The 24,623-nt window shown below is 48.2% G+C and overlaps 3 protein-coding genes and 1 long non-coding RNA gene across 5 annotated transcripts; 3 read left to right on the plus strand and 1 right to left on the minus strand.

Moving 5' to 3' along the window:
* The first annotated feature begins 2,318 nt into the window (after positions 1 to 2,318).
* Positions 2,319 to 4,337, plus strand: LOC120680271 (serine/threonine-protein phosphatase PP1-like). The gene is made up of 3 exons (XM_039961889.1): positions 2,319 to 2,812; positions 2,914 to 3,473; positions 3,936 to 4,337. The coding sequence occupies exons 1-3, from the start codon at positions 2,632 to 2,634 to the stop codon at positions 4,107 to 4,109; spliced, it is 915 nt and encodes a 304-aa protein (XP_039817823.1). The 5' UTR covers positions 2,319 to 2,631; the 3' UTR covers positions 4,110 to 4,337.
* A 5,174-nt stretch (positions 4,338 to 9,511) lies between these two features.
* LOC120680290 lies at positions 9,512 to 11,090 on the minus strand. Of its 2 annotated transcripts, none has more exons than XR_005677572.1 (3): positions 10,446 to 11,090; positions 9,677 to 9,874; positions 9,512 to 9,594 (listed from the first exon to the last, which is right to left on the minus strand). It is a non-coding gene; the product is annotated as an uncharacterized LOC120680290 (long non-coding RNA). The 2 variants fall into 2 exon arrangements; XR_005677571.1 differs by having other exon boundaries at positions 10,427 to 11,089.
* Positions 11,091 to 12,864: 1,774 nt separating this feature from the next.
* LOC120679367 (exocyst complex component EXO70B1-like) lies at positions 12,865 to 15,518 on the plus strand. Its single transcript, XM_039960946.1, has one exon. It carries the CDS (start codon positions 13,130 to 13,132, stop codon positions 15,017 to 15,019), a length of 1,890 nt encoding a protein of 629 aa, XP_039816880.1. The 5' UTR covers positions 12,865 to 13,129; the 3' UTR covers positions 15,020 to 15,518.
* Positions 15,519 to 21,820: 6,302 nt separating this feature from the next.
* Positions 21,821 to 24,396, plus strand: LOC120679322. Its single transcript, XM_039960880.1, has 3 exons — positions 21,821 to 22,223; positions 23,650 to 23,771; positions 23,896 to 24,396. The coding sequence occupies exons 1-3, from the start codon at positions 22,088 to 22,090 to the stop codon at positions 24,220 to 24,222; spliced, it is 585 nt and encodes a 194-aa protein (XP_039816814.1). The 5' UTR covers positions 21,821 to 22,087; the 3' UTR covers positions 24,223 to 24,396.
* Positions 24,397 to 24,623: the final 227 nt, after the last annotated feature.

Here is a 24,623-nt window from a genome sequence, read left to right on the forward strand (position 1 = left end):
ACCAGGCGAGGCATCAGGATGGCTATGGCCGGCACCACGTGGAGGCACTAGCTGGCGCGGTGAGTCTCTTGATCATATTTGCATATATATATATATATATATATATATATATATATATATATATATATATAATCATATTCATAAGATAATTCATGTGTTTGTAACTGTACCTTTACTGAATTGATGCAGCTTCGCCTTTGCAACATGATGGAGACGGACTGCTCGACTTACTTGACGAGGGTACGTGCCGGATCTCCAATGACCCAGTTTGAGCAGACAGAGGCATGGTCGAGGCAGCATGATCAGTTGCGTCAGGTAGTCCACAACTTCGGAAGCCGTGTGCAGTACGAAGACAGCCACGGGTCGTCTCAGGCCTCGTCGTCGTTCCCGTGTCCGTCGACCATGCACGGGCCGACGTCGTAGATCTTCCCAAGTGCAGGTAACGTACATATCTCTTTAAAATTACATCAAGTGTTCCTACATATTTACTAATATCACATACAGGATACGATCCAGCTACTGCGTTCGGCCATACTGGAATGTTTAGAGGGACAGCACCAGTTGGCGGACCGTATCCAGGGATGGTACCGGGGCCACAGATACCGGCCTACACAGGTTAGTTTATGTTTTGTATTTCGGTTTCTACATGGCATGACAAAATATACGAGCGTACGCTAACATCCACATTTTTTGCGTAGGATTCTACCCCCATGCGGGCGCCGGACCTTCTTCTTCCTCCTTTCGACCAGATAACGAGACCTTCACCTTAGACGACTTCGACAGCTTGAGTCCAGAAGAGCCTGCCGCGCAAGGTGACCCCGATGTCTTGGGGTTTTCAAACCTAGGAGGGGCACTACTTGGGATCTCTCAGCAGCAGACACCACAGCCCCTTGCGCGTCCTGAGCGACAGGTGAGGTCTCCGGATGTTCTCACCTACTCCGAGGGCCATGTCCGTGCCCAGCAGAGGGCTAAGAGGGTCCGACGCCCTAGGGGTAGTTAGATGTATCTGATGTTTGTATCTATGATATTTATTTGTAATGAGATAGCTGTGGACCGCTTATTTGTATCTGATGTTTATGATTGTGGTAGGTTACTTGTCATTTGTTTCTATAGATACTATTGATGTGAACTTATTGTGTTTGTGGGTTCCATAATGCTCGTGAAATAAAGGAAGTTCTTGCGATTTTTTTCCGTGATTTAATGAAGGACAAGTTAGGTGCCGTAGGAGTTAGCGGCCGAGATCCTGCCGACGATGATGACGAATACACGTTCGAATAGCTCAAAATAGATCCCTGGAAAAAAAAGGGGGGCCTGTCACCCCCCAACGGGCGACAGGCCCCTGTCGCCCGAGGGTTGGGCGACAGGCCCCTGTCGCCCGAGGGGTGGGCGACAGGTCCCTGTCGCCCACCCCCTGTCGCCCGAGGGGTGGGCGACAGGTCCCTGTCGCCCGTTGGGGTGGCGACAGGCCCCCTTTTTTTCTCCAGGGACTTCGTTGCAAATTTGAAGAAAAAAAATAACACTTTGGGGCGACACATATATTTTTGAAATTTTAATTTTTTTAAAATATAAAAAAGAAAAACCCGCCTCCTTCGAACTGGGCCGATCAGAACACCCACAGGTTGGTCTTTTTGTGTAGCGCGTCGAAGCATGCTCTTTCCAACTGGGCCTACCAGCTCCGGGGGCTTGTGGAAGATGGCTGCCCTTTGAATCTTTAAACCCAACAGTTGAAGCCCATTACGATGTTCCATTTGCTCCGGTCCTGTTGTACAAAATAAAATCATCTGCTGGGAGCCCGCAGGCCGTTTTAAGCAGCAGGCTCCCAGAGCGGGGAGAGCATGCAGGCTTTTGTTCATTTTTTATTCTTCTTTAATTTTAAAAGTATAGAATGAGATGATGTTTTGACTTTTAATATTACAGAAGAGTTATTCAATCTCCGTGTAAACACATAATTCAACATTATAATTAGACAATTTTAGAATTTTCACATAAACTAGTTGAATCGGCGTATTTAAAATGTTGAACTAATACATTCAACATTTCATTGCATTTATTCTAAACAATATGGTGGTTCAAACGGAATTGAAAATGGATCCTCCATTTTGAAAGAAGAATATGTTTGGAGTTTACAAATAAACTCACGTCGGACCAGTCAAACATTTAGTCGACACGTGGCGCTGCTGCATGGTTCCCTGCGATGCATGGCGGATTAATTTTGAGCTCGCAGCTGACCCATCCAATAGAAAGATGCCACGTGTCTGTGCGATGTCGAAGAAAAAATCTGCCGGAAAAAAACATGTGCTCCCGCAGTCCCGCTGGCTGGCGGGGCGGCGGCGATTCGCATTTTGACCGACCCCCAGCCTCACCGGCGAGCCGCTCTTCCCGCTGCCACGCCGCCACCCGCCCCGATTTGGCAAGTCGCCGCGGGCCAAGCGTTTGCGCGGCATAGAACGGGGGCCGAGGCAAACAACACGACACGCGGGGTCCCCTCGTCTTCCCCCTCCCGTCCCTGCGGGCGCACCCCTCGTTGGCGTCGCCACCCCGGCCAAGAAGGGCAAGGGGCCGCCTGTCCGGTCGGACCAAAGGACGAGAGCTTCGTCGCCGCCGGGTTGGTGTGATACGTCGTCGTGCGTGATGGACGGGAGCGCGGTGGAGGAGCTGATACGGCGGCTGCTGGAGGGGAAGAAGCACAAGGCGCCGGGGAAGAAGGTGCTGCTGACCGAGGCCGAGATCCGGAACCTCTGCGTCGCCGCCAAGGAGGTCTTCCTCTCCCAGCCCAACCTCCTCGAGCTCGAGGCCCCCATCAACGTCTGCGGTGAGCAAACAAAGCCATTTTTAGTACTTTGGCTTCGCCGTCGCCGGCGGCGACTAATCTATCTCGTCGATCTGGCCTCGCCGCGGTTGCTGATGATGCAGGTGACATCCACGGGCAGTTCTCGGACCTCCTGCGGCTGTTCGAGTACGGCGGCCTGCCGCCGGCGGCCAACTACCTGTTCCTGGGCGACTACGTTGACCGCGGCAAGCAGAGCATCGAGACCATCTGCCTGCTGCTGGCGTACAAGATCCGGTACCCGGACAACTTCTTCCTCCTCCGGGGCAACCACGAGTGCGCCTCCATCAACCGCATCTACGGCTTCTACGACGAGTGCAAGCGCCGCTTCAGCGTCCGCCTCTGGAAGCTCTTCACCGACTGCTTCAACTGCCTCCCCGTCGCCGCCGTCATCGACGACAAGATCCTCTGCATGCACGGGGGCCTGTCGCCGGACCTCGACAGCCTCGCCCGGATCAGGGAGATCCAGCGCCCCGTCGACGTCCCCGACCAGGGCCTCCTCTGCGACCTCCTCTGGTCCGACCCCGACCGCGAGAGCTCCGGATGGGGCGACAATGATCGCGGCGTCTCCTTCACCTTCGGCGCCGACAAGGTCGCCGAGTTCTTGACCAAGCACGACCTCGACCTCATCTGCCGCGCGCACCAGGTAATTTAATTAGGGAACATATCAGTGCAAACCAAGAACCTCGTGCAAACCCGTGCAAACCTACTAAATAAAGTTTCAAAAAATTCTGAAAAAAATCATGAATGTGCTTCTCAAATTACATCATCTATATATAAAATTTCATGGTCAAATTCGTCTTACTCTAGAAGTTACAAAAAAGACAAATTTGAGATGCATTTGAACCATTATTGTTGTCAGAAAATTTGTCTTTTTTGTAACTTCTAGAGTAAGACGAATTTGACCATGAAATTTTATATATAGATGAGGTAACCTGAGAAGCACATTCATGATTTTTTTCAGAATTTTTTGAAACTTTTTTTAGTAGGTTTGCACGGGTTTGCACGAGGTCCTTGGTTTGCACTAGATACGATGCCATTTAATTAAGGGCAGCCGTGCTCTTCTCCAAGCTCAGTCCTAAATAAATCGCCATTGCTCCCATTGCAGGTCGTGGAGGACGGCTACGAGTTCTTCGCCGACCGGCAGCTGGTCACCATATTCTCGGCGCCCAACTACTGCGGCGAGTTCAACAACGCCGGCGCGCTCATGAACGTCGACGCCAGCCTGCTCTGCTCCTTCCAGATCCTCAAGCCGTACAGGGGCAAAGCGCAGACGGAGTGACATGGACGGAGCAGGCTGCCGCCGGCCGCCGGCCGGGACACGGGAGATGTTCATTAGAGGCGTGTTTAGAATTGCAAGGAGATTTTCCTGCGCAGGTGTTTCCTCTCGCATTTTTTGTTGGCCCGAGAGCTGTCGGTTCAGTCTGCAGTTACTTCTGAATCTTTTGCTTGTACCTGATGAATTCAATACGTGTATATATAAAAGATTATAGTTTCTGAACTGCTTTCATCTAATGATCATGCAAGGGGCAAAATGTCATCTCAAAGTTCAGTTCAGAGAGCAACATATGCAGAAAACCGAAACATTTCTTTTAAAGAGCATTGGACTTTTGATATAAAAAAAAAGAGAGAGAGCAATGGACCGAAAGCAAGATCATCATCTTTTAGCAAACCAACGGAATAGTGAATCTACAAAGTCATCAACTTATACAGGATTTCTCTGCTGCTCACTTATTGCTCCATCTACAAACATAAAAATTCAGTTTGTTCCTTCTATTTTGGCTGTAACTTTCCTTAAAAGTGGCATCTGCAAACTTGAATTTCTCAACAGTTCTTATAGATGACTTTCAACGACAATGCTCGTCGAAAAATTTGCATGGGTACTCCAGATGGGAGAACTGTTAATAATTGTTCAAGTACAGCAACCATTTTCAGAACCAAACAACCTTAATTCTGGAGCATATCATTTGAGAATTTCCAGAATATCATCATGTTCTGAAACTTTAGCAGTTGCTAGGTGTGGCATCTGCAAACTTGAACTTCTCAACAGTTTAGATAGATGACTTTCAACGACAATGCTCGTTGAAAATTTGCATGGGTAGTCCAGAACTCCAGATGGGAGAACTGTTAATAACTGTTCAAGTACGGCAATCATTTTCAGAACCATACAATCTTACTTCTGTTGCACCTAAAGAACAAGCATTTGGGTACCTTCTTCAAATTATTTTCAAGAATACTTCTTTCAGAACTTCAAACTTAAGCACCTCCAGAATCTGAGGATAGATACGGTTAGCAGCCTTAAGATGCCTGCAGATTAATTTTTCACAGAAAAATATAATGCAATTGGTGCTTCCAATCAAGCAGTGCTAAGGAGAATCCTTTCAGAAAAAAAAAGGTGAGCCCCAACCTGGCAGCTAATTGTCGTGTAATTTCGTTTCTGTGATGAGATCGATAGGAGGGTAACAAGAATTTAAGTGCTGATAGCTACCTGTTGGACCGTAGTGATCATGGGTCTTAAGATGTTTACAAGATCAAGTGATGTCACGTCCTACGACTTGTCTGAATATTCAGCAGTGCCCATGATAATGCCATTTCACAATCAAGAGAAAGACTCTTCATTCAACAAGGACATGATGTTCACGAACCCTTCTCCACATCAGAAGTTCAGAATGAATGCAGCCCATCATAACAACATATCAGCTTATTTCGTGTTTTCAAATTCAAATTCTTGGAACCTGATTATTCATCAGACATTTACCACTTTATGGCTGTTCCATCCATCAAGTAAAATATATAGTGACAGGCTGACAGCATATAATTCAAAAACAGAATACAAATCTCAGGAAGAAGATTCTCCTGTGCTGTTTTGACAAACATCATGTGCGGCGTACGGCGTTCGCATACATAGTATTAAAAAAAATGAACCTTTGTGAGAACAAAGTCAACCCCATTACCCTTGCATATCTTCCAGATGTACACCTGCCCATGCCTACCTAACCCTTGATCCAACTTGGATGACAACTTTATCCTGCATTTTAGTAATGCAAACTGAACGCAAGATAACAAACTGAGCTGTATTATAGGCAGTACAAGTTGACTTCATGAAGTTGTTTAAAACTGTTGCCCGTGCAGTCTAGAGATTTGCAACTTTTTGATCTGGCAATCTGAAAGATATCGTTCATTTCACACTAAAGAGCACGCAAGTTCACAATGCTGATGCCGCCCTCGCCATCCACGGCTTGGGCCCCCACATGTCATCTTTTAAAAACTAAAAAGTCTCCCATAATATCATTAATTAATTTGGTATGTATTCTCCCATCAAAACGTACTTTTTAGCACTTGATGAAGCCTAATGAGGCACGACACACAGAGAGGAAAATCAGTTTCTTTTTCATATTTGCATCCATGCCATGCAGGTGATATATATATATATATATATATATATATATATATATATATATATATATATATATATATATATATATATATATATATATATATATATATATATATATATAAAGCAAAGAAAGTAATATGGATGATTCGGCCGATTTCAGAGGAAGTAATAATATCGACAATTTGGCTGATTTCAGAGTAGCATGACGAACTATTTTATCAACTGGCCTCTCACACTACCGGCTGCATTATGTACATTTCTATGAGCAATTGCATTCTATTCAAAAAGGAAAAGGATTTTCAGGATTGCGGACAGCTCCTGATGTGAAGGTTCATCCATATACATAAATTCTAGTATTCACTTAAATGATATAGTACAATAATCTATGAAGGATCAAAAATATATCTCCTGACATGGAAGCTCCTACAGGAACATAAACACGAGAACAACAAGAACACTCATAGTACTAGGGTAACGTATGCTGCGTGCCAAGTCAGATCGCTGAGAAATCAAGCAGTTTCTAAACGCCAGGAGCTGTCAGCTGAATGATTGTTGAACGTTTGTGCCACTGCCCTGAAAAAGAATAAAACGGTATGTGATGTGCTCTATAAAAAAAAGAGAGGAAAACAACAATAGAATTGCCTGACCCTACAGCAATAACAGCATGGAGCATTGGAGCATTAGCATGCTGCCAAAACGACTCTACCTGCCTCTTGTCAAACGAAGAAAAGGCAGGCGTTGGCGCCGTGTCCTGGACATGTTTCAGCAACGAATAATCCTGCAGGCGTTTTTCTATGCAGAGACCGTTGCGTTTGATTGGGAATTCAGGAGACCACAGGTTGTCACTGTTACCCGACGTGGATGCTTGAGAATCACTGATTGGGAGAAGAAGAAGAAAAAAACAATGCCCAGATCACAGAGGTGGTAGCATGCTTTGGTGCCCTTGTCACCTGACGACAAGCATGGCTGTAGCTAGCGCCTCTAGTGGTGTGTTTAAAAGGTGCTAGGCGCTAGACCGGCGGCGGGACAAGGCCAAGTGCTCGATCGTGGATCGGACACACCTTGATCGCTGGTTTGGGAGCCATGGCCAGTGCAGAGGTACAGAACAAGAACGGCGAGCTCGCCGAAAGCATCCCTTCCCAATTTTGTTGTTTTTAATTTCTTGTTTTGAGAGGAACAGTGGCACGCCTTGTACCTTGGTAGGCCATAACTCACTCCGAGGCATACGGATTAATAAGGCCGCGAGAGGATGGATAGGATTTGCATTCAGTGGGCACTTCCTTTACAGAGCACAGTAGTACAGTGGCCCATGATCTTGGTAGGGCTTCGTCCCGTCCGGCCGTCCCCGTTGATCTCTGAACTCTCTCATTCCCATGTCGATGCAGTACGAATCTGAAAAAAAAAGCTTTTCAAAAATGCCACTCTTTTCTGAAAGAAGAATGCCGCGGCTTTTACTCTGATGAAGCTCGATCGATGAGCAAAACAGCCTCCGAGATAAGACCAGCCGTAAACAATTGACGGCCGGGCAATCACCGCTGTAAACCGGCAATTGACAACCGGTGATCCCATCGAATCCATGGGTAGTAGCTTCTGCGCACGGGCAGGGGAGAGGACCAGTGCTCGAGAAGATGAGGAGGATCTCTCTCTCGTCAGCATGCTTGCCCCGTCCAGGACTCTGGAGCTGGAGCCATGCGCGAGGACAGCGAGGACAGCGCAGGCGAGCGCCGATCTCACTGTCCCGCGGCAATAAACTATGCCGGTAGCCTGACTTGGGCGGCGGCGACAGCCCCGTCGGTTCATCGCACCCGGCCCCGCCTTCCAAATCCATGGCTGGCAAGCGGAGTGACGTGTGAGATCCATGGAACATGTCTGCTCCCTGTCATCCCAAGGCATGGTCATGTATGTGGCAGAAGGTATCACCCTATTCGATTTTATAATGCGTGATGAGGTGAAAGTAGAATGGTGGTATCTAACCATTTTAGTATTGGAGAGTATACCAGACGACACTAGACACCTTGTGTATGAAACGAACTGTTGTTAAAATAATTGAAAGGAAATAAGGTTTTGTCGACTTAAGAGAACATAAAGGAAAAATGAAGAACAAAATGGTAAGGACACACCGAAATTTATTACCATGTAATTTGGTTCCATGGAAGAGTAATTTATTTATTTTTAAACTTTTTTTCTAATATTTTTCAGTACAATGAAAAAGGAAATAGAATAAATGTTCTAAAAAGAGCTTAGTAGTTGGAAGTGCATGCACATCCGTAGGGGAAAATTAGTTCTCATTAATTCCACCCTTAGCAGTCTATCCATATTTGTATTATCAATCTTTGATGCGCATAAAGCCATACTTAAATAGCTAGATTACTACATGCATATTGAGATTTTTTTTTGGCAAAGTGATGATCCCAAAATGAAATATAGACTCACCAGATGGAACATAGTGTGTGTGCACACATTAGGATCAAGGGGGGCTAGGCATCACAAATTTAATTACATGGGCAAAATAAAAGTCTCATCCGCAAATGATTGTTTAAATTAATAAATGACGATGGAATTTGGTACAATCCCCTTAGAAATAAATATAGGTTAAGCCATACTACTAGCACTTAAGTGCAAAAGAAATCATGAGCGAGACTCAATTCTGGTATGGCCTTGTGAAGGATTTCTTGTGTCTCGATATTTTGGGAAGATACATAGTTTGGAGTTACACCTTTTAAACAAAAATACCATGTTTATTATAATATTATTTTTAGGAAGAAAGAATGCATATAGCTTTCTTTAAGTGTTCCATTCGTAGATCTTTGGTTAGTGACAAATTATGTGTTTTGCATGATCTGCTTGCTGTAGTAGCTAATGTGCAACCTAATAAATAACATACTCTGCAATGGACCCTATGCAAAAATGTACTATTTTCAGTCCAATCTATGTATAGAGCTCTCCAAAATGATAAAATAGGCCCAAGTAAAATACCTATATTTAGAAACTAAAAATCCTCTCAATCCTCCAACAAGTGTCTCAAACATGTCTGGAGGTGGATTAAGGAGGGTTCTAGAGTATCAAATCATGGCTAGAGCTAGTGCTCTTTGTTGGGCAAATTGACTTAGTCAAAATGATATGGTCTTTGATAACCAATCAATACATGCATATCATTTCTAGAGCACTCACTAGCTCCTTTTGATCATAGTTGCGAAATGAGGAAGACCATCACCCTTAGTGCCAATTTGTTGGAATCGATAGTGATGTAGTCTATGTGAAGCGTGGTATAGTAATCGGCTTTACTAGAAACATGGCGCGGCGTTGCCGTGGCCCGCGTCATATTCCCAGTGTTAGGTTTGAGGATGATATTTGTTTCCTTCAGAGTCACCTTAGCGATGTTTTTCTGATCCTAAATACGTCATATTCCCAGTGTTAGGTTTGAGGATGATATTTGTTTCCTTCAGAGTCACCTTAGCGATGTTTTTCTGATCCTAAATACTTGAGATATAGCACGTGGAATGGCACAACACGATATTGTTTCAACTTTCATTCAAATTATCTGCCTGTCACTCTAATTCTTTGTGTTCAACTTATGGTGGAACGGAGAGCTGCCATGAACTTTGCCCGGGCTCCATCCATATATCTCCTGGTTCCGCATGTGCACGTCCCTGAAACACCATACTTGTTGAGTAAGAAAAAAAATCCATATACATGATTACAAATTCTGAGACCAATGGACACAAGCTCAGAATATTCATATGATTCTTTGGTGCTGGGGAATGACAACTGTTGAAATGAATAACTATATGGAAAACAAAAGAATATAAATGAGAAATCATGTGTAGATTGAGTGCTCAAGAAATTTATTGTTTGTAAAATTAAACCAGTGGGAATTGCTAATCTATTTTGTTGCATAGTACTGACTGTTATTTCAACAAACTGCAATTCTTTACTGACTTAACATTATATATAGGGATCCCTTATATATATGCCATATGTATAAGAACTATCTTGCATGTTGGAGCTGAATATTAAGAAGATGCACATGCACTGACAAGCACTGAAGCAGTGACAATAATGCTCTTCCTTGAGGATTCTTTCAGGCAGCTCACCATGGGCCATTTTCAAGAAGGAAAAAAATAGTCTGAATGACACAACACATGAAGTAGGAGAAAGGGGCGCATCTGTCTCCTTGAGACAATCCTAAATTCACCACTTACAGGAGGAGCTCCAACGCACCCTTAGCAGCAACCAACAGTGGCATTTCGTCGAGTAACTTGCATGCGTGCTCCTGAACACCGTTCTCCAGCATCATTTCCTGGACTAAGGGGGAGCTTAGATAGATGGAACAACTGTGGTGGCGGAGAATGTGGGGGAGGTTGAGCGCATGGTGTGTAGGCGCCACGGGCAAGCGCGCTCTCATCCCAAGTCCATGGCTGGGTCGGTGGAATCGAGGAGGTCACTGCTCGGCGGAGAATTTTTCGAAGCCGGGCCACCGGATGGGTGACGGGCAAGCAGTGCTGCGCCATCATGGACTCTCTAGCAGGAGAGCGCCCTGGCAGCCACCTGCTTGCCGGCCCTCGGGTAGACAGAGCAGCCTCGCCTCTCTCGTAGCCTCTGAGCGCATTCGTTTGCATCGCCGACGCCACTCGGAGATTCCGCGGCGGCCGCAGCAGCAGATGCCGCCGGGGTGGAGGCCGTGGTGGTCGGCGGGGGCGGGGACGGCCGGAGCAAGCGGGGCCGGGTGAAGGGCGCGGTCCCAGCGCGCGGCGGAGGAGGAGGACGACGGCCGGGGCGGGTTCCCCTCGCGGCGGCCAGCGAGCCCCCTCACTTCGCGAGAACACGTTCCTACCGTCCGATCAGAATCGCACGGGTGAAAAATAAAGGCGACGTGGCCGAACGAGCGCCCGATTTTAGCCCGATCCAGGGTCAGCTTTCGTCTTATAGAGATAGAGATGCTTGAAAAACTACTGCTTCACTTTTTAGCTTCTTTTTGTTTGCTTGTTTTGTAATAAGGACACGATGATGTAGCGGCTGGGATTTTATTACTCGTTAATCTAAGCAAAATTCTAAAGAGTTTCCATGTTCATTTGATGGTTCATTTTTCAATAGAATTATGAAACCCAATTTTACCGAGTCTTTACCCCTCCTTCGTATCTTTGTTACCTTGCTTTATTTCCAATATCGAATGTCTCATCGTCACCGAAAGGACAACATTCAAACTGCGGAGCCACAAAGGAGCAAGGTCAAGATGACGGAGAATAGAGCGCGAGGCGGGTGTTTGGGACCACTCCACTTCACCAACTCCACTCCTCCAGCTCCACTCCACCACTTGTGATTCATTCTGTTTAGGAGAGCTCCACTCCACAAATTTTAGAGGCTCAGTTCCCAGTTCCCTTTACCCATCGGCCCAAGAAGCAAGCAGCGGCCCAGCTCAGCCCATCTCAACTCCTCTCACTTCCACGCGGCCCTCGTTGGTAAGTTATTTTCTACCTCTACACCCTCCCTTTCTGAGTTCTCATTCTTCCTCCCTCCTCCCGTGTTCCCTCCGCCAGTGTGCCCCTCGCCCGCGCGGCAGAGGCCACCGCCGGCGTGGCTAGCGATGAGAGGCGGCGCCGGGTACCTCCAGGGGTGGTTGGACCTCCAACTCTAGGGAAGCGGCGGTGCGACCTCCAGGCCAGATTCCCATGGCGGGCGGTGGCGCGACCTCCAGGGGGCGCTCGGGCTTCCATGGCGGCGGTGGCGCGACCTCTAGGGGCGGCCGGACCTCCAGGCGGCGACGCGGGGTGAAAGCAGGCGGCGGCCGGACCTCCGCGGTCGGACTCCGAGGCGTGGCCAAACCTCCACGATTGTACCTCCAAGGCGCGGCTGGACTCCGGGGCGGCAGCGAGCTCCTGGCGTTAGTGCGCCCCAGGGGCAGTGGCGGCGAGCCCAGGCGGCGGCGAGCCCCAGGGGCGGTGGCAAGCTCCAAGCGGCGGTGGGCAGCAGACGTCTCTGGATTGGGAAATGTTAACTTTTTTCTATTTGAAAGGGTATGTGAAGTGTGTAATCAGTGGCAGGTGGGTAATATTCTCCAACTCCATCAGCTTCACATTTTGGTGGAGCACCTCTTAAGGAGCTCCAGGTTTTTGGTGGAGTGGAGCTGATATTTGGTGGAGTGGAGTGGAGCTGAGTGATGTGTTTGGATAAAAAAAGGTGGAGTGGAGTCAAATTTGGTGGAGTGGAGCTCTCCCAAACACCCCATGTTATGGAAATATGTCCCAAGATATAGCGCGGTGTGGTTTTCCTCCCAAACACCCCTATATTTTGAAAATATGTCAAATATGTCCCAAGATATAGCGCCGTGTGGTTTTCCTCGCCTATAGAAAAAGCAGGGATCAGTTTGCTTGGATACAACCATTCCCCTCCAATAATCCACATCATCGTTACCCTTTTTTCAAGATGTGGCTGTCTAACTCTACCCAGAGTTGTAATTTGTTCAAATCTTATAAGAGTAATAAAATGCTTATGGCTCTTTCTGAAAGAAGAGAAAGTTTTTTCTCAAAAAAAAAAAGAAGAGAAAGTTTGTGGCTCTCGCTCCCTAGTCCTCGCGAGTCCAAACAAAAAGTAAGTTCACACCACAGGGACGGGAAAACAAAGCGCCGGCTTTGCCCGTCTCGCTCGCGCGACCGGCAGCAGCAAGCAGCGAGCTGCGAGCAGCAGCACACGGAGCGGAGCCAGCTCGCCTCGCCTCGCCTCCACTTCTATATCACTTCCCCCTCTGCCCCGCCCCGTGCGCCATCGCGCACATCCACGCGCGCGCGCGCCCACACGTGCGGCTCCCCGGATTCGCGCCGCCGCGGCAGAGCCAGCCAGCCAGCCAGGCCAGCAGCTTCGGATCGAGGAAGAGGAAGCGGCGGGGGAGTCAGCCCAGCTTGCCACCCATGGACGGATCGGCCGCGGAGCTCGAGGCGGCGGAGCGGGTGGTGATGCGGTGGGACTCGGCCTCGGCGGGGGACGAGCCGATGCTGTTCGACGGCGCCGGGGACCGCGCCGAGGCGGACCGCTTCCTCCGCGCCGTCGACGACCTGCGCCGCCTCGCGCCGCCGTCGCCCGCCGCCGTCGGGAGCCCGCGCCGCCTCTCCTCGTCCTCCGCGGGGGGAGGATCCGGCGCCGTGCAGGTCGCCATGGCGCGCCTCGAGGACGAGCTCCGCCACGTGCTCTCCTCCCGCGCGCTCGACCTCGAGATCGAGGCGCTCGCCGACCTCAGCTCGCTCTCCATCACCAGCGACCGCTCCAACTCGGCCTCCTCCGCCGACCTCCCCGCCACCGACGAGGACGACTCCGTCTCCTCCTCCATCGGCCGCCGCAGCAGCGCCTACCGCTCGCTGCGGAGCATCCGCGAGATCGACCTCCTCCCCGACGACGCCGTCGCCGACCTCCGCGCCATCGCCTCCCGCATGGCCGCCGCCGGCTACGGCCGCGAGTGCGCGCAGGTCTACGCCTCCGTCCGCAAGCCCGCCGTCGACGCCTCCCTGCGCCGCCTCGGCGTCGAGCGCCTCAGCATCGGCGACGTCCAGCGCCTCGAGTGGGACGCGCTCGAGGCCAAGATCCGGCGCTGGATCCGCGCCGCCCGCGCCGCCGTCCGCGGCGTCTTCGCCAGCGAGCGCCGCCTCTGCTTCCACATCTTCCACGACCTCCCCATCTCCAGCACCACCATCTCCGCCGCCGCCGCGCCCGCCACGCACGACACCCCCTTCGCCGAGGTCGTCAAGGGCGCCGCGCTGCAGCTCTTCGGCTTCGCCGAGGCCATCAGCATCGGCCGCAGATCCCCTGAGAAGCTCTTCAAGATCATCGACCTCCACGACGCGCTCTCGGACCTCCTCCCCGACGTCTCCGACATCTTCGCCGCCTCCAAGGCGGCGGAGTCGATATACGTGCAGGCCGTCGAGATCCAGTCGCGTCTTGCCGACGCCGTGAGGGGGGTACTCTCGGAGTTCGAGAACGCCGTGCTCCGCGACCCGCCCAAGACCGCGGTGCCTGGCGGCACCATCCACCCGCTCACTCGGTATGTGATGAACTATAGCAGCCTCATTTGCGACTACAAGGTCACGCTCTCCGAGCTGATCATATCGCGGCCGTCGGCTAGTGCCCGTCTTGCTGCTGAGGGCAATGAGCTCGCGCCGTCCTTGGCGGACCTCGAGCTTCCTGAGCTTGAGAACCAGTTGCCACTTGCCTCCCACATTGTCTGGATCATTGTTGTTCTTGAACACAACCTGGAGGGCAAGGCGGCACTCTACAAGGATCCAGCTCTTTCACATTTGTTCATGATGAACAATGTACACTACATTGTGCACAAGGTGAAAGATTCACCAGACCTCTGGGGCATGATTGGCGATGATTACTTGAAACGTCTTACTGGCAAGTTCACAATGGCAGCAACAAACTACCAGCGGACCTCATGGTTGAAGATCTTGAACTGTTTGCGTGATGAGGGGCTCCATGTAAGTGGTGGATTTTCGTCTGGAATATCTAAATCAGCGCTGAGGGAGCGGTTCAAGTCCTTCAATGCTGCGTTTGAGGATGCACATAGGGTGCAGTCTGGGTGGTGTGTGCCAGACAACCAGCTGAGGGAGGAGCTAAGGATTTCGATTGCAGAGAAGCTACTACCAGCATACCGGTCGTTCCTTGGCAGGTTTCGACATCACATAGAGAATGGGAAGCATCCAGAACTGTACATCAAGTATTCTGTTGAGGATCTTGAAATAGCTGTGGGTGATTTCTTTGAGGGTGTTCCTCCTACCCCACATAATAGGAGGAGATCACATGGATGAAGGACTTCACCTCAGGCATTCAACTGGATTGCTGTTGCTATTTATTCTTTGATTCTTCACACGGAAGCTGGTGCTGGCATTCGGGGTTCTATTTCCACTATTCTTCTTATACTTGAGAGATAAAGTTGGCGACCATCTATCAGAATTGGCGAAACATGAATACATTTTGGGATCTTGTTGAAGCTGTCAATCGCCCTCCATATGGTTCCCATTCTGTTAGAGAACTTGTTCAGTTCTTACACTATTATTATATAATTTTGCAAGTAGTTTGTCCATATAGGAAATTCTTTCAGTAATGTTGGATAGTTGAAACTCATAGCATTTCTGCCCTGTCTTGCATCAGCTTTTGTTGCCCTTTTCACTGTTAACAATTATCTGAAGGATCTATGCTTGTGGATTAGATGTAAAAAGATTTATATGACTCATGTACCACATGATTTTGTAATATGATAATATCATGCTGTTACAATTTCAAAAGGAAACTCTAGTCTTCTCTATAGTACAGTTCTTTTCAGGTGTCAAAACCAATAGGAAGCTAAACTACTAAATTATCATTATTGGCAGCTTTCCATAAGATTTGGCACTTCGTTACTACTGTAGCTTACTAGCATACAACCAGTAAGTTAGAAAATGCATACTGCTCTGTCACTGCCATGGCAAGAGTACTTTCAATCGTGTGATTACTTTCCCTGTACACCACTTTGGGATGCTCTCCTCTTGAAAGGTCTTTTTTTTACTAGTTCAGTTAGTGTTCCTATTATCTTCCTTGCTTTATGTTGTTACCAGGGTATGAGAAATTAGTCTCTTGCGCTCTCCACTTGTACAAGTGTGTGACTAGTCAATTGTGCAAAAAGATCCAATACCCCCATCTTTATCTTCATTATGCCTGCCCTTTTTCTCTTGGCAAATGCACAATATGATGTACCAATGCATGTAACTGAAAATGGTATGTCTGGGGTGGTGCTGTATGTGTTCTGGCATCACATGGTCCAGCATTACCTATGATGTAACGACATACATGCCATTAAATAGAATGGCTCTGATTGTTTTCCTTTGGAGCTATAATGTTCTTGATGTAATTCTTTTGAAGAGAACATTGTAATGTAAGCTGAAAGATTTGCCACCGTATACGTGTAGCCTAGAGGGTATCGTTTGGCATTTTTTGTATGCGTATTGAATTTTAGCTAGCATGCTGTTGGGAAACTGAGACAATGCTATAATCTCAGTGCCTACCTGGCCAACCCTTCCCGTTGCAGCTGCTATATTGTTAGAGACTGATCTCTCGCTATAGAGTTACCAGGTCCTGTAGAGCTGCAATTGCTTGCTTGGCGTACCTGCATCATTTCTTCTGTTTTCCCCTTTTACCTTGCAAATGACACGGGTACAGGTTTGTATTGTATCTATAATCGGATATTTCTTTGTCGAGAGGGGAACTTTGTGTGTTCTCAATCTCAATGGAAAAGAAAATTATGCTGGAGTACATACATGTCAGCTTCTCAGTAATATTTAGCTGCCATAAAAGCAATGCACTTTGAACACTTCTCACTTCACAGCACCGTGACACAGTCAGTATGATACAGACATCTCCACAGGGGGAGCCATTTGGTCTCCCGTACATAGAAGTGTTGCACTGCATAGGCCATACATTCAGCGAGACTGGTGTTTCAACTTCGTAGGGCACGAGTTCCTGTTATCGAGCTAGTAACCTAGTATCATTGATGTTTCACTTAAGTGAGTTCCTGTTACCGAGCTATCCTGTTGATGTTGCAGGCCTCGCTTTCAGTAATCAGGTACTGTGACATTTGTATCGACGACTCTGAATCCCTGATACTCCCCAGCTACGCTTACTGCATTTGCTTTTATTCTTTTTTTTTTCGCTTCTCGTTAACATCGACCGCGCATAATTACAATGCCCGTTTGAATGAATAATAATCCCAACCAAGGCTTAACCACCGAATAATTCGCCGATAATGGGGGGATATTCCCTCCCCGGAAATAATTCCGGTGTTGATCAACGAAGAACGTGGCGCTCACCTCGCCGGAGCCGGTGATCATGTGGCGCCGGCTGCCGTGTCCACGCAATGATTGTTTCCTGCCGAACTGAACCGCGACGCCCGTATGAACGAGAGGAAAAAATTGGCCGGTTTTTCGCCTGGCTCTTTTGCTTGCCCCACTGGGATTGCTGGCCCCCTCCCCTCCGTCGAAAGGTGTAACTGGGGAGGCCGGATGCGGATTCGTGCCGGGTGCCCGCCGGATGATCCGGACCGGCGGCGGCGTCAGGTCGCAGCACCTCCGGCCGGCGACGGGTTCAGCCCGGCGTCCGTGCGTGCGTGCGACACCCATGCGTGCCGGATGGAATTAGGTGTTTGTGCAAGTTGTAGAATTTGTGGCAACACCGATATTTTAGTATGGTGGTTTCGTTAACTCCACTTTAGTTTAACCTCTCCATCTGAGCAGTTGTTGTTGCTTCTTGGCGCGTCGCTATCCTGCACGTCATTACTTCGCCACATGGCGGCAACTATCCCTAACGCTAGCATGTGCTGCGAGTGCGAGTGAGCTCCTGCTCCTCCTCTATCGTCACCCCACTCGACTATCGGGTGCATTTCACCTTTACATGTCACTTTGCCTTCGGTAACACCTCGCTCGGCTTTAGCGCCTTCGATGCCGCTCCACCTAGTTTCGTGGGTCACGCTACTTCACGGTCGACGTACGGATGAGTTTGGTCGATCTTCCGACCGTGCCTTTTTTCCATTTTTAATAAATTTTTTGTCATTTTGTGATAAAAAAAGTTTAGAAAAAATTCAAAAACTCTTTTGGAGAGATAGAAAAATTTTCAAGGAGAAAAATCAAGAGGCGAGAAAAATTTAAGGGGAAAATATTTGGAAGAAAATTTTTTAAGAAACAAACTAAAAGATGAGAAAATTTTTACATTAAAAAAAAACTCAGATAAATTTTTTTTGCATCTAAAAGGCTCAGGTATAATATTTTGCATAAAAAAAATCAGATGAAAACATTTTTTAGAAGGGGTCCGGCGGCCCCACCCACCGCGGCCTCCCTCCCCCACCGCGGCCCCACCCAGGCGCGCTGCTCCACTGCGGATCCGGCGCCGCTGGGGAGCCCGCCGGAGGTGCGGCGGCGGCGGAGGGGGGGAGGCTGCGGAGCTGCGGCGGCGGAGGGGGAGGGAAGCCGCGGACGTGCGGCGCCGGAGGGGGAAGGGAGGCCGCGGAGCTGCGGCGGTGGAGGGGGAGGGAGGGCGCGGAGGAGCGGCGACAGAGGGGGAGGTTGGCCACGGAGATGCGGCGGCGGAAGGGGAGGGAGCCGCGGAGCTGTGGTGGCGGAGGGGGAGGGAGGCCGCACAGGTGCGGTGGCGGAGGGGGGGGGCGGCGCTGCGGATCTGAGCTGCCCTGCCGCCTCTCCTCGTCGCCGGAGGAAGGCGAAAAAAAGGAGAATGATGAAGGGAAAAAGAGAAGGAAGAGGTGGGGAAAGAGAGGGGTGGAACGGTCGGATCGACCGTGACTTGCAAAAGTCACAGGCGAAGGTAAACTCAACATTGGGTAGTTTTGTCAGTTTAATTTCATAGTTATTATTAAGTCTACCACCCTCACCACAACCATAATTTACAAAAATATTCTTTATAATTTCACATTATGTCTTTATCCAACTAAACATCCGTTATCGATGTTGACTTGTGACCGCTTCCAACATTTGGGCTGTCAAATCACCCCGATCATCTCTCTACGATCATAAACCATGAAAGCATCCTCCTATCCTGAAATAATTCCTCCGTTCATAATTATTAGTCTGTCTAATATTTATTATATTTATATGTATAAAAAATTATTTATCTAGAAAATTTAAAACAACTACTATCATTTTTATATTGTCAACCTTTATATTATTTTTTACTATCTACAGTCAAAGATGAAAATAATTAATTTTGAATAGTTAAAAAGTTGTTATATTTTAGAACTGACGTAGTAATAATTTGGAATAGGGGAAGTACCAAACTATTGGCTAGCTCAAGCTCGTTGAAATTAAAACTGTCGTCTAATTAGACATCCTACACAAAATCGTAGAGGTGTTAATTGGTGACCCTTATGTGCACCTCCAACTCTCTTTAGTTCAATTTGTACTATTTTTTAAAAATAAGTTCTCAATTTGAAAAAATACTACAAAGTTTTAAACTAAAAAAAGTTGGAGATGCATCTAAAGACCGTCAATTAACACCCCTACAAAATTGTGTGGCTGCAAGTTACTCCTAGATTGGTTTCAGATTAGAAAGGAAACTAGAAAACCTAGGGCGCGGCGTTGCCACGCCAGTTTAGCTGCCGAGTGGAAGACTTCGCAATGTATGTATATATTATTTGTATGATGGAAATACTGATTTTCCTTTGAATTCAAGAGCTATCTTGGACCATAGGTTCCCTTGTAGCCTTATCATACAAATTGTAATAATACATAAAAGTAGAAACAACAGATTGAAGGATGTTTTGCAAATAATCGCGATTATAGATCATCTAAACTTAATATAATCTACAATTTTTCCTGGCTGAACCTGGGAGAGTAAATTGTTGGAGATGTGTACCCAATAATTAATATAGAAGTTAATTAGTAACCATTTCTTGAAGTTAAATTGATTGAAGTATATCTCCTTAGAATAAATTTTGTGGTTTCGCTCCCGTCTCCATTTTCCAGCAATATTTTTTAAGTTTTTGCTCGTTGCACATGATACTGCAACATAGAATTGTCCATGTGTAAACAAATGTTTTTAAATATACTACTAAAATTGGCCATATATATGAATCAATGCCCAGTCCTTGGTGGGACATTTTTTGTCATCCCCTCATTGTTTCCTTGTTGGTTATTTTTTGTGTAACCCACAAAGTTTTATCCTACTTTTTTTTGGGCATAAAAGTTTTATCCTACTAGGCAGTGTAAAGGTAGCAATATAGTGTACTGTGTTATGCTGTCCAAACGGACACTACTCTTTGCTATTAATTTGGTTGGCATAATCGTTAACAAGCTAATACTGTGTCATGAACCTGACTTTCAAATGATACAGCTACTAATAGCTTTTTCAGTGAACTGAAGTAGTAGCAACTTTTATCTAGAACCACGGTGATGGATAGATCAAGGGGAGAAAAACATCAAAGTTCTTCATTTTCCACCAACACCTCACTGAGCTCCTTACTATGCACTGGAGCTTGGTGTCACATTCCTATGTTGAATTCAAAAAAAATTAGTAATAGAAGAATCTTATTCCTGTATCGAACTCGAGAAGTTGAGTACCAAGATGCTACACCTAACAAACTAATCATGGAGGCTTTTGAAAAGTCTAACACTAACATATTTTTGTCTCTATAGAAATTAAAGTTTCAATCCTTTTAAGTAAATTGACAAATTATTATGCTCAGAGTTGTATGGGATGCGTTGAAATTACTTGTACAATATAAGAAGTTAAGCACAGCTATTGGCAAGCTAGCTGGAATTGCTATTATTTGTGTACTAAACTAATATAAGGACAATGATGGGAATTCCTTAATTCCGGCAAAATTAAATAATTTTTTGAAGGAAAATCCAGGAAAGGTTAAAGTTACTAATGACAGTTGCAGTTTGTCTACGCCAATGATCTAATAGGCTGCCTTGCACCCACAATTTGATGTTGAACCTCGACCATAAGAATCTGCAGCAGGTATGGTTGCTTTGATCCTTCAACAAGTACACGGGCATTTTATCAAACAGAGGCAAGCAAACTCAGGTAGAGGAGGGGACTCTGCATGATGAATGGAAGCCTGAAACAGGAGGCAAACAACTCAGGTAGAGGAGGCAAACAAACATGGAAGCGACCTGACAGGTACACAAGGTCTCAGTGTCCATTCATCAGTGCCCTCCACATGCGCCGTGAGCTCATCTCCATCCTCCAGCTTGCTGCTAAAGCCATCGTTCACAAGCAGCAGCTTGAGGCTAGTTTCCGTCTGGACTGCAGTTCGGGCTGGTTCCTTGCAGCTCGCCGCGCCATTATATCGAACGGGTTGTGAGCACCCAAAGTGTATTGTGAGCAGTAGTTTATTGAGCATTGTTGCCGTCTGGATTTCAGCTCAGGCCGTTTCGCCGCAGCTCAGCGCGCCATTCCTTCGAACGGGTAGGGCCACGTGAGGTCTGCCACGCCCACGCCCTCGTACAGCCAGGGTGCTCGCGGCTGCTGATGACGGGAGAGCTGTTGCACGCTGACCTTCTCCAGCTGCTGCTCGAGGATGATCCGCGTCGAGCGCTGAGCGAGCGAAGCAGGCATAGGAGTGGCTCCCAGTGGAGCAGTTGCAGTACGCAGCGGAGAAGGAAAAGGGGCACCGGCAGGGAACGAACAGCAGGGAGAGGAGGTGGCGGTGAGTCTGGCGGGCTCGGCGAGGCCCGATGGCCGGAGCAGACTGATGCGGTCAGTAGGAGAGGAGCAGAGGGGTTGCGCGAGGTTGAGTGCGAGCAGGCGGCCATAGCAATGGATGGTGACACCGACGGGAGGAGAGGTGCAAGCTGCAGAAGGCGTCGGCCGCTGCGCCGTTCTCGCGAAAGGTCGAGAAACCAAGCCCGAGATCAACGGCCAGAGCAGATGCTACCTAAGATCCAATGGACGGGAAAAAAACGGGTGACGTGGCCCAATGGCTGGCTAGAGCTTGGGCCACGTTTAGAGGTTTAGAGATTTGACGGATAAATTACATTGTTCCCAGCGCGCCATTGCCTAGGAGGCTAGGATTACTGAGGAAGCGTAACACCTGGAGTCGTGTGTTCTCCGGATTCAACACCCAATCGGCTTGACCGGCGGAACAAATTGTTGGCCACCACCAACCCACTCCGCTTTCCCTGCCGTCACATTCCAGCCGCGGGCTAAACAGACACGGGGCGCTCCACCGCGCGGAGGAATTGGAATTCAACGAGCCAGCCAGTCAAATCCTCCGCGGAAAAATCCGAGAGCCCCGCGGCGAGCAGGGCGCGGGCGGCGCCGGTGGCCGGCCGGATCTAGGCGGGGCTCCGGCGACGAGGGAGCTCGCGGGCGGGCGGGCGCGGGGAGACGGGATGTCGTCGGAGGAGATGACGGCGACGGAGGTGGCGGCGCTGCTGGATCTGAAGCCGCACCCGGAGGGCGGCTTCTACGCCGAGACCTTCCGCGACGGCTCCGTCACGCTCTCCACCGCCCAGCTCCCGCCCCAGTGTACGTGCACCCGCGATCCCTACTCCGTAGCGTTCGATCACCGCGCGCAGGGGGGATTAGTGCTCGTTTTACACTTTTATTATGCTTTCTCGCTGCGCGGGGGCTGATTATTATTGCGCGGGATAGTGTGCGATCGCACCGGGTTGAGACGGAATTGGTTGCGTCTTAGGCTCGGGCATGTGCAGGCCTTAGCTAGGTATATCGGTGGGGGTAGTGTTTGATTTTGATTCGCTGCTGTTTGACTAATTTGTGAAGGTTCGGTAGGGTGTGCTCTCTGCGACCTAGGAAATTCAAGCCAGATAAGTCTGGCAGTGCGTGCTACTTCTCCGTGTGGCAGCTGTATGCATCATGATCCATGAAGTGGGCCAATCGGGAATGCTAGGGAATGTAATGATAAATTTGCTCGGTTGTGGTTCCTGTCTTTGTTCAGCTAAGCAAAGATGGTGCTCTTTTATTGCCTACATATGGCTCCAATTTAAGTACTCTGTGACATGGCATCGCTGATGTGCTTTCCTGTTTCAGGATTGCAGCATTATGCTTTCTCCTTTTCTTCTAGGACCTATGACAGCTGCAACTGAACATCTGGTATTTGCCTCAGACAAATTAGGTCTGCCAAGTCTGGTCACTGTTCGAATCGCCACAAGTGCCCTGATTCCGGTCAGAACCTGAAAGGGCTGGTTAAGAAAGAATGGATCAGGATCCAAATCCTCCGGAATTAGTTCAAATTTGTGTTCCAAGTCCTAAAAAATTCATGTGCTTTCCAAATAGGGCCCAATGTTAAAACACCATTCATTTTAGATTTTTAGGTCATTTACAGCCTTTTGCTAAAAGTCTTATGCATACAGTCTAGCTCATGTATCATCTGCTAAGATCGAAGAACTTGCCTGCTGCCTTTATAATTCAACTTCACGTAGTGTTTGGTTTGGGTGATTGTAACATGATTTGATTACATAGCGTAGCAGATTCCGTTTTTCACTGTTTGTTTTGGCCTCCTGTAATCGGATCACACCATTAGCATATTCGGGCCTTCACAAATCTGATGCTGCTCTAGACCCGGTGCAAATAGATATGGAGCGGCTCCGTGTTGTCTCTCCCTCGGTAGCGGAGTACAACCAAACAAAGAGAGTGACCCACATTACGGCAGCAGATGCGCCGTGATTTGATTCCATTACCATTTGCGTTACCGTCGTACAAACCAAACACCATCTTAGTGTATATTCATGTATGAATGTGGGTATGTAGCTGTGGAAACTTCTCTGAGTGACTTCTCTTTTTTTTTAGTCCATCAGTAACTAACTGTTAGCTAAAGGTTGGCGGGTGGATCTTCGCTAGCTAGAGTACCACTTGTCTACTGGATGGCATGTGAATATGAAATTGAGCTGCTATAGGTTTATATGTATCTAATGTTTCCTAACATATACTGCAGATAAAGTCGACCGTGCTGTGAGCACTGCAATCTACTTCTTGCTTCCTGCAGGGAGTGTTTCATGTCTCCACCGCATTCCCTGTGCAGAAACCTGGCACTTCTACAAGGGAGAGCCTCTCACGGTTAGCGCCATCTATTTGCTTGGCATCATTGAGCTGTCTCTTATTGCTATTATACCATGACCAGAGCACTTAGGCAACTAATTTGCATGCTCTATCTAATACAGCTACTCCGTGTTTGTTTTAGGTCTTTGAGCTACACGATGATGGCCACATTGACCTCACTGTCATCGGCCCACACCTCGAAGCCGGCCAGCGCCCTCAGTACACCGTGCCACCGAACGTGTGGTTTGGTTCCTTCCCCACGCTTGATGTTGAGTCGTTTGCTTCCGATGGCAGCGTTCTTGTAAAGTCCCGGAAGAGGGATCCAGAGCAGCATTACTCCCTGGTGGGATGCACCTGTGCACCTGGCTTCCAGTACGAGGACTTTGAGATGGCCACATTTGAGGACGTGAGGTCCATCGCCCCCAAGGCTGAACCTTTCCTCAAGTTCCTCATCCCTTCGACCGAGTAACTCCTTGGCGACCTCCGTTGATGCCGGATTAGTCCTCAGCTTCTCTGTACCAGATTCCCATTTTTAGGCTTGTGCTTTTACCATATTGTAGACTGTAAACTGTACCAGGGTGCTGGTGCTGCTTGTAACATTTTGTGCAATGAAACAGAATAACTGCGGATCTTGATGTTGGAACGGGGGTCTGGGGGTGCTTTTGCACAACTCTAAAACCTAGTGTGGTCCGAAATGTTGTGCATCACAGCATCAGCATACTGGGAGCCTCGTTGGATCACGAGGGTTTCACGGGATCAAATTCAACCGTCTCTGGCCCTGGATGGTGCAGAACTTCTGCAGGAAAGACTGAATGTCAGTGAGCCGCGCTGCCAGTGCACTCCTTACCTCGCATTTTGTTGCTTCGTTCT

This window comes from Panicum virgatum, chromosome 6N, assembly GCF_016808335.1.
Source record: "Panicum virgatum strain AP13 chromosome 6N, P.virgatum_v5, whole genome shotgun sequence".
In the NCBI taxonomy this organism is placed as follows: domain Eukaryota; kingdom Viridiplantae; phylum Streptophyta; class Magnoliopsida; order Poales; family Poaceae; genus Panicum; species Panicum virgatum.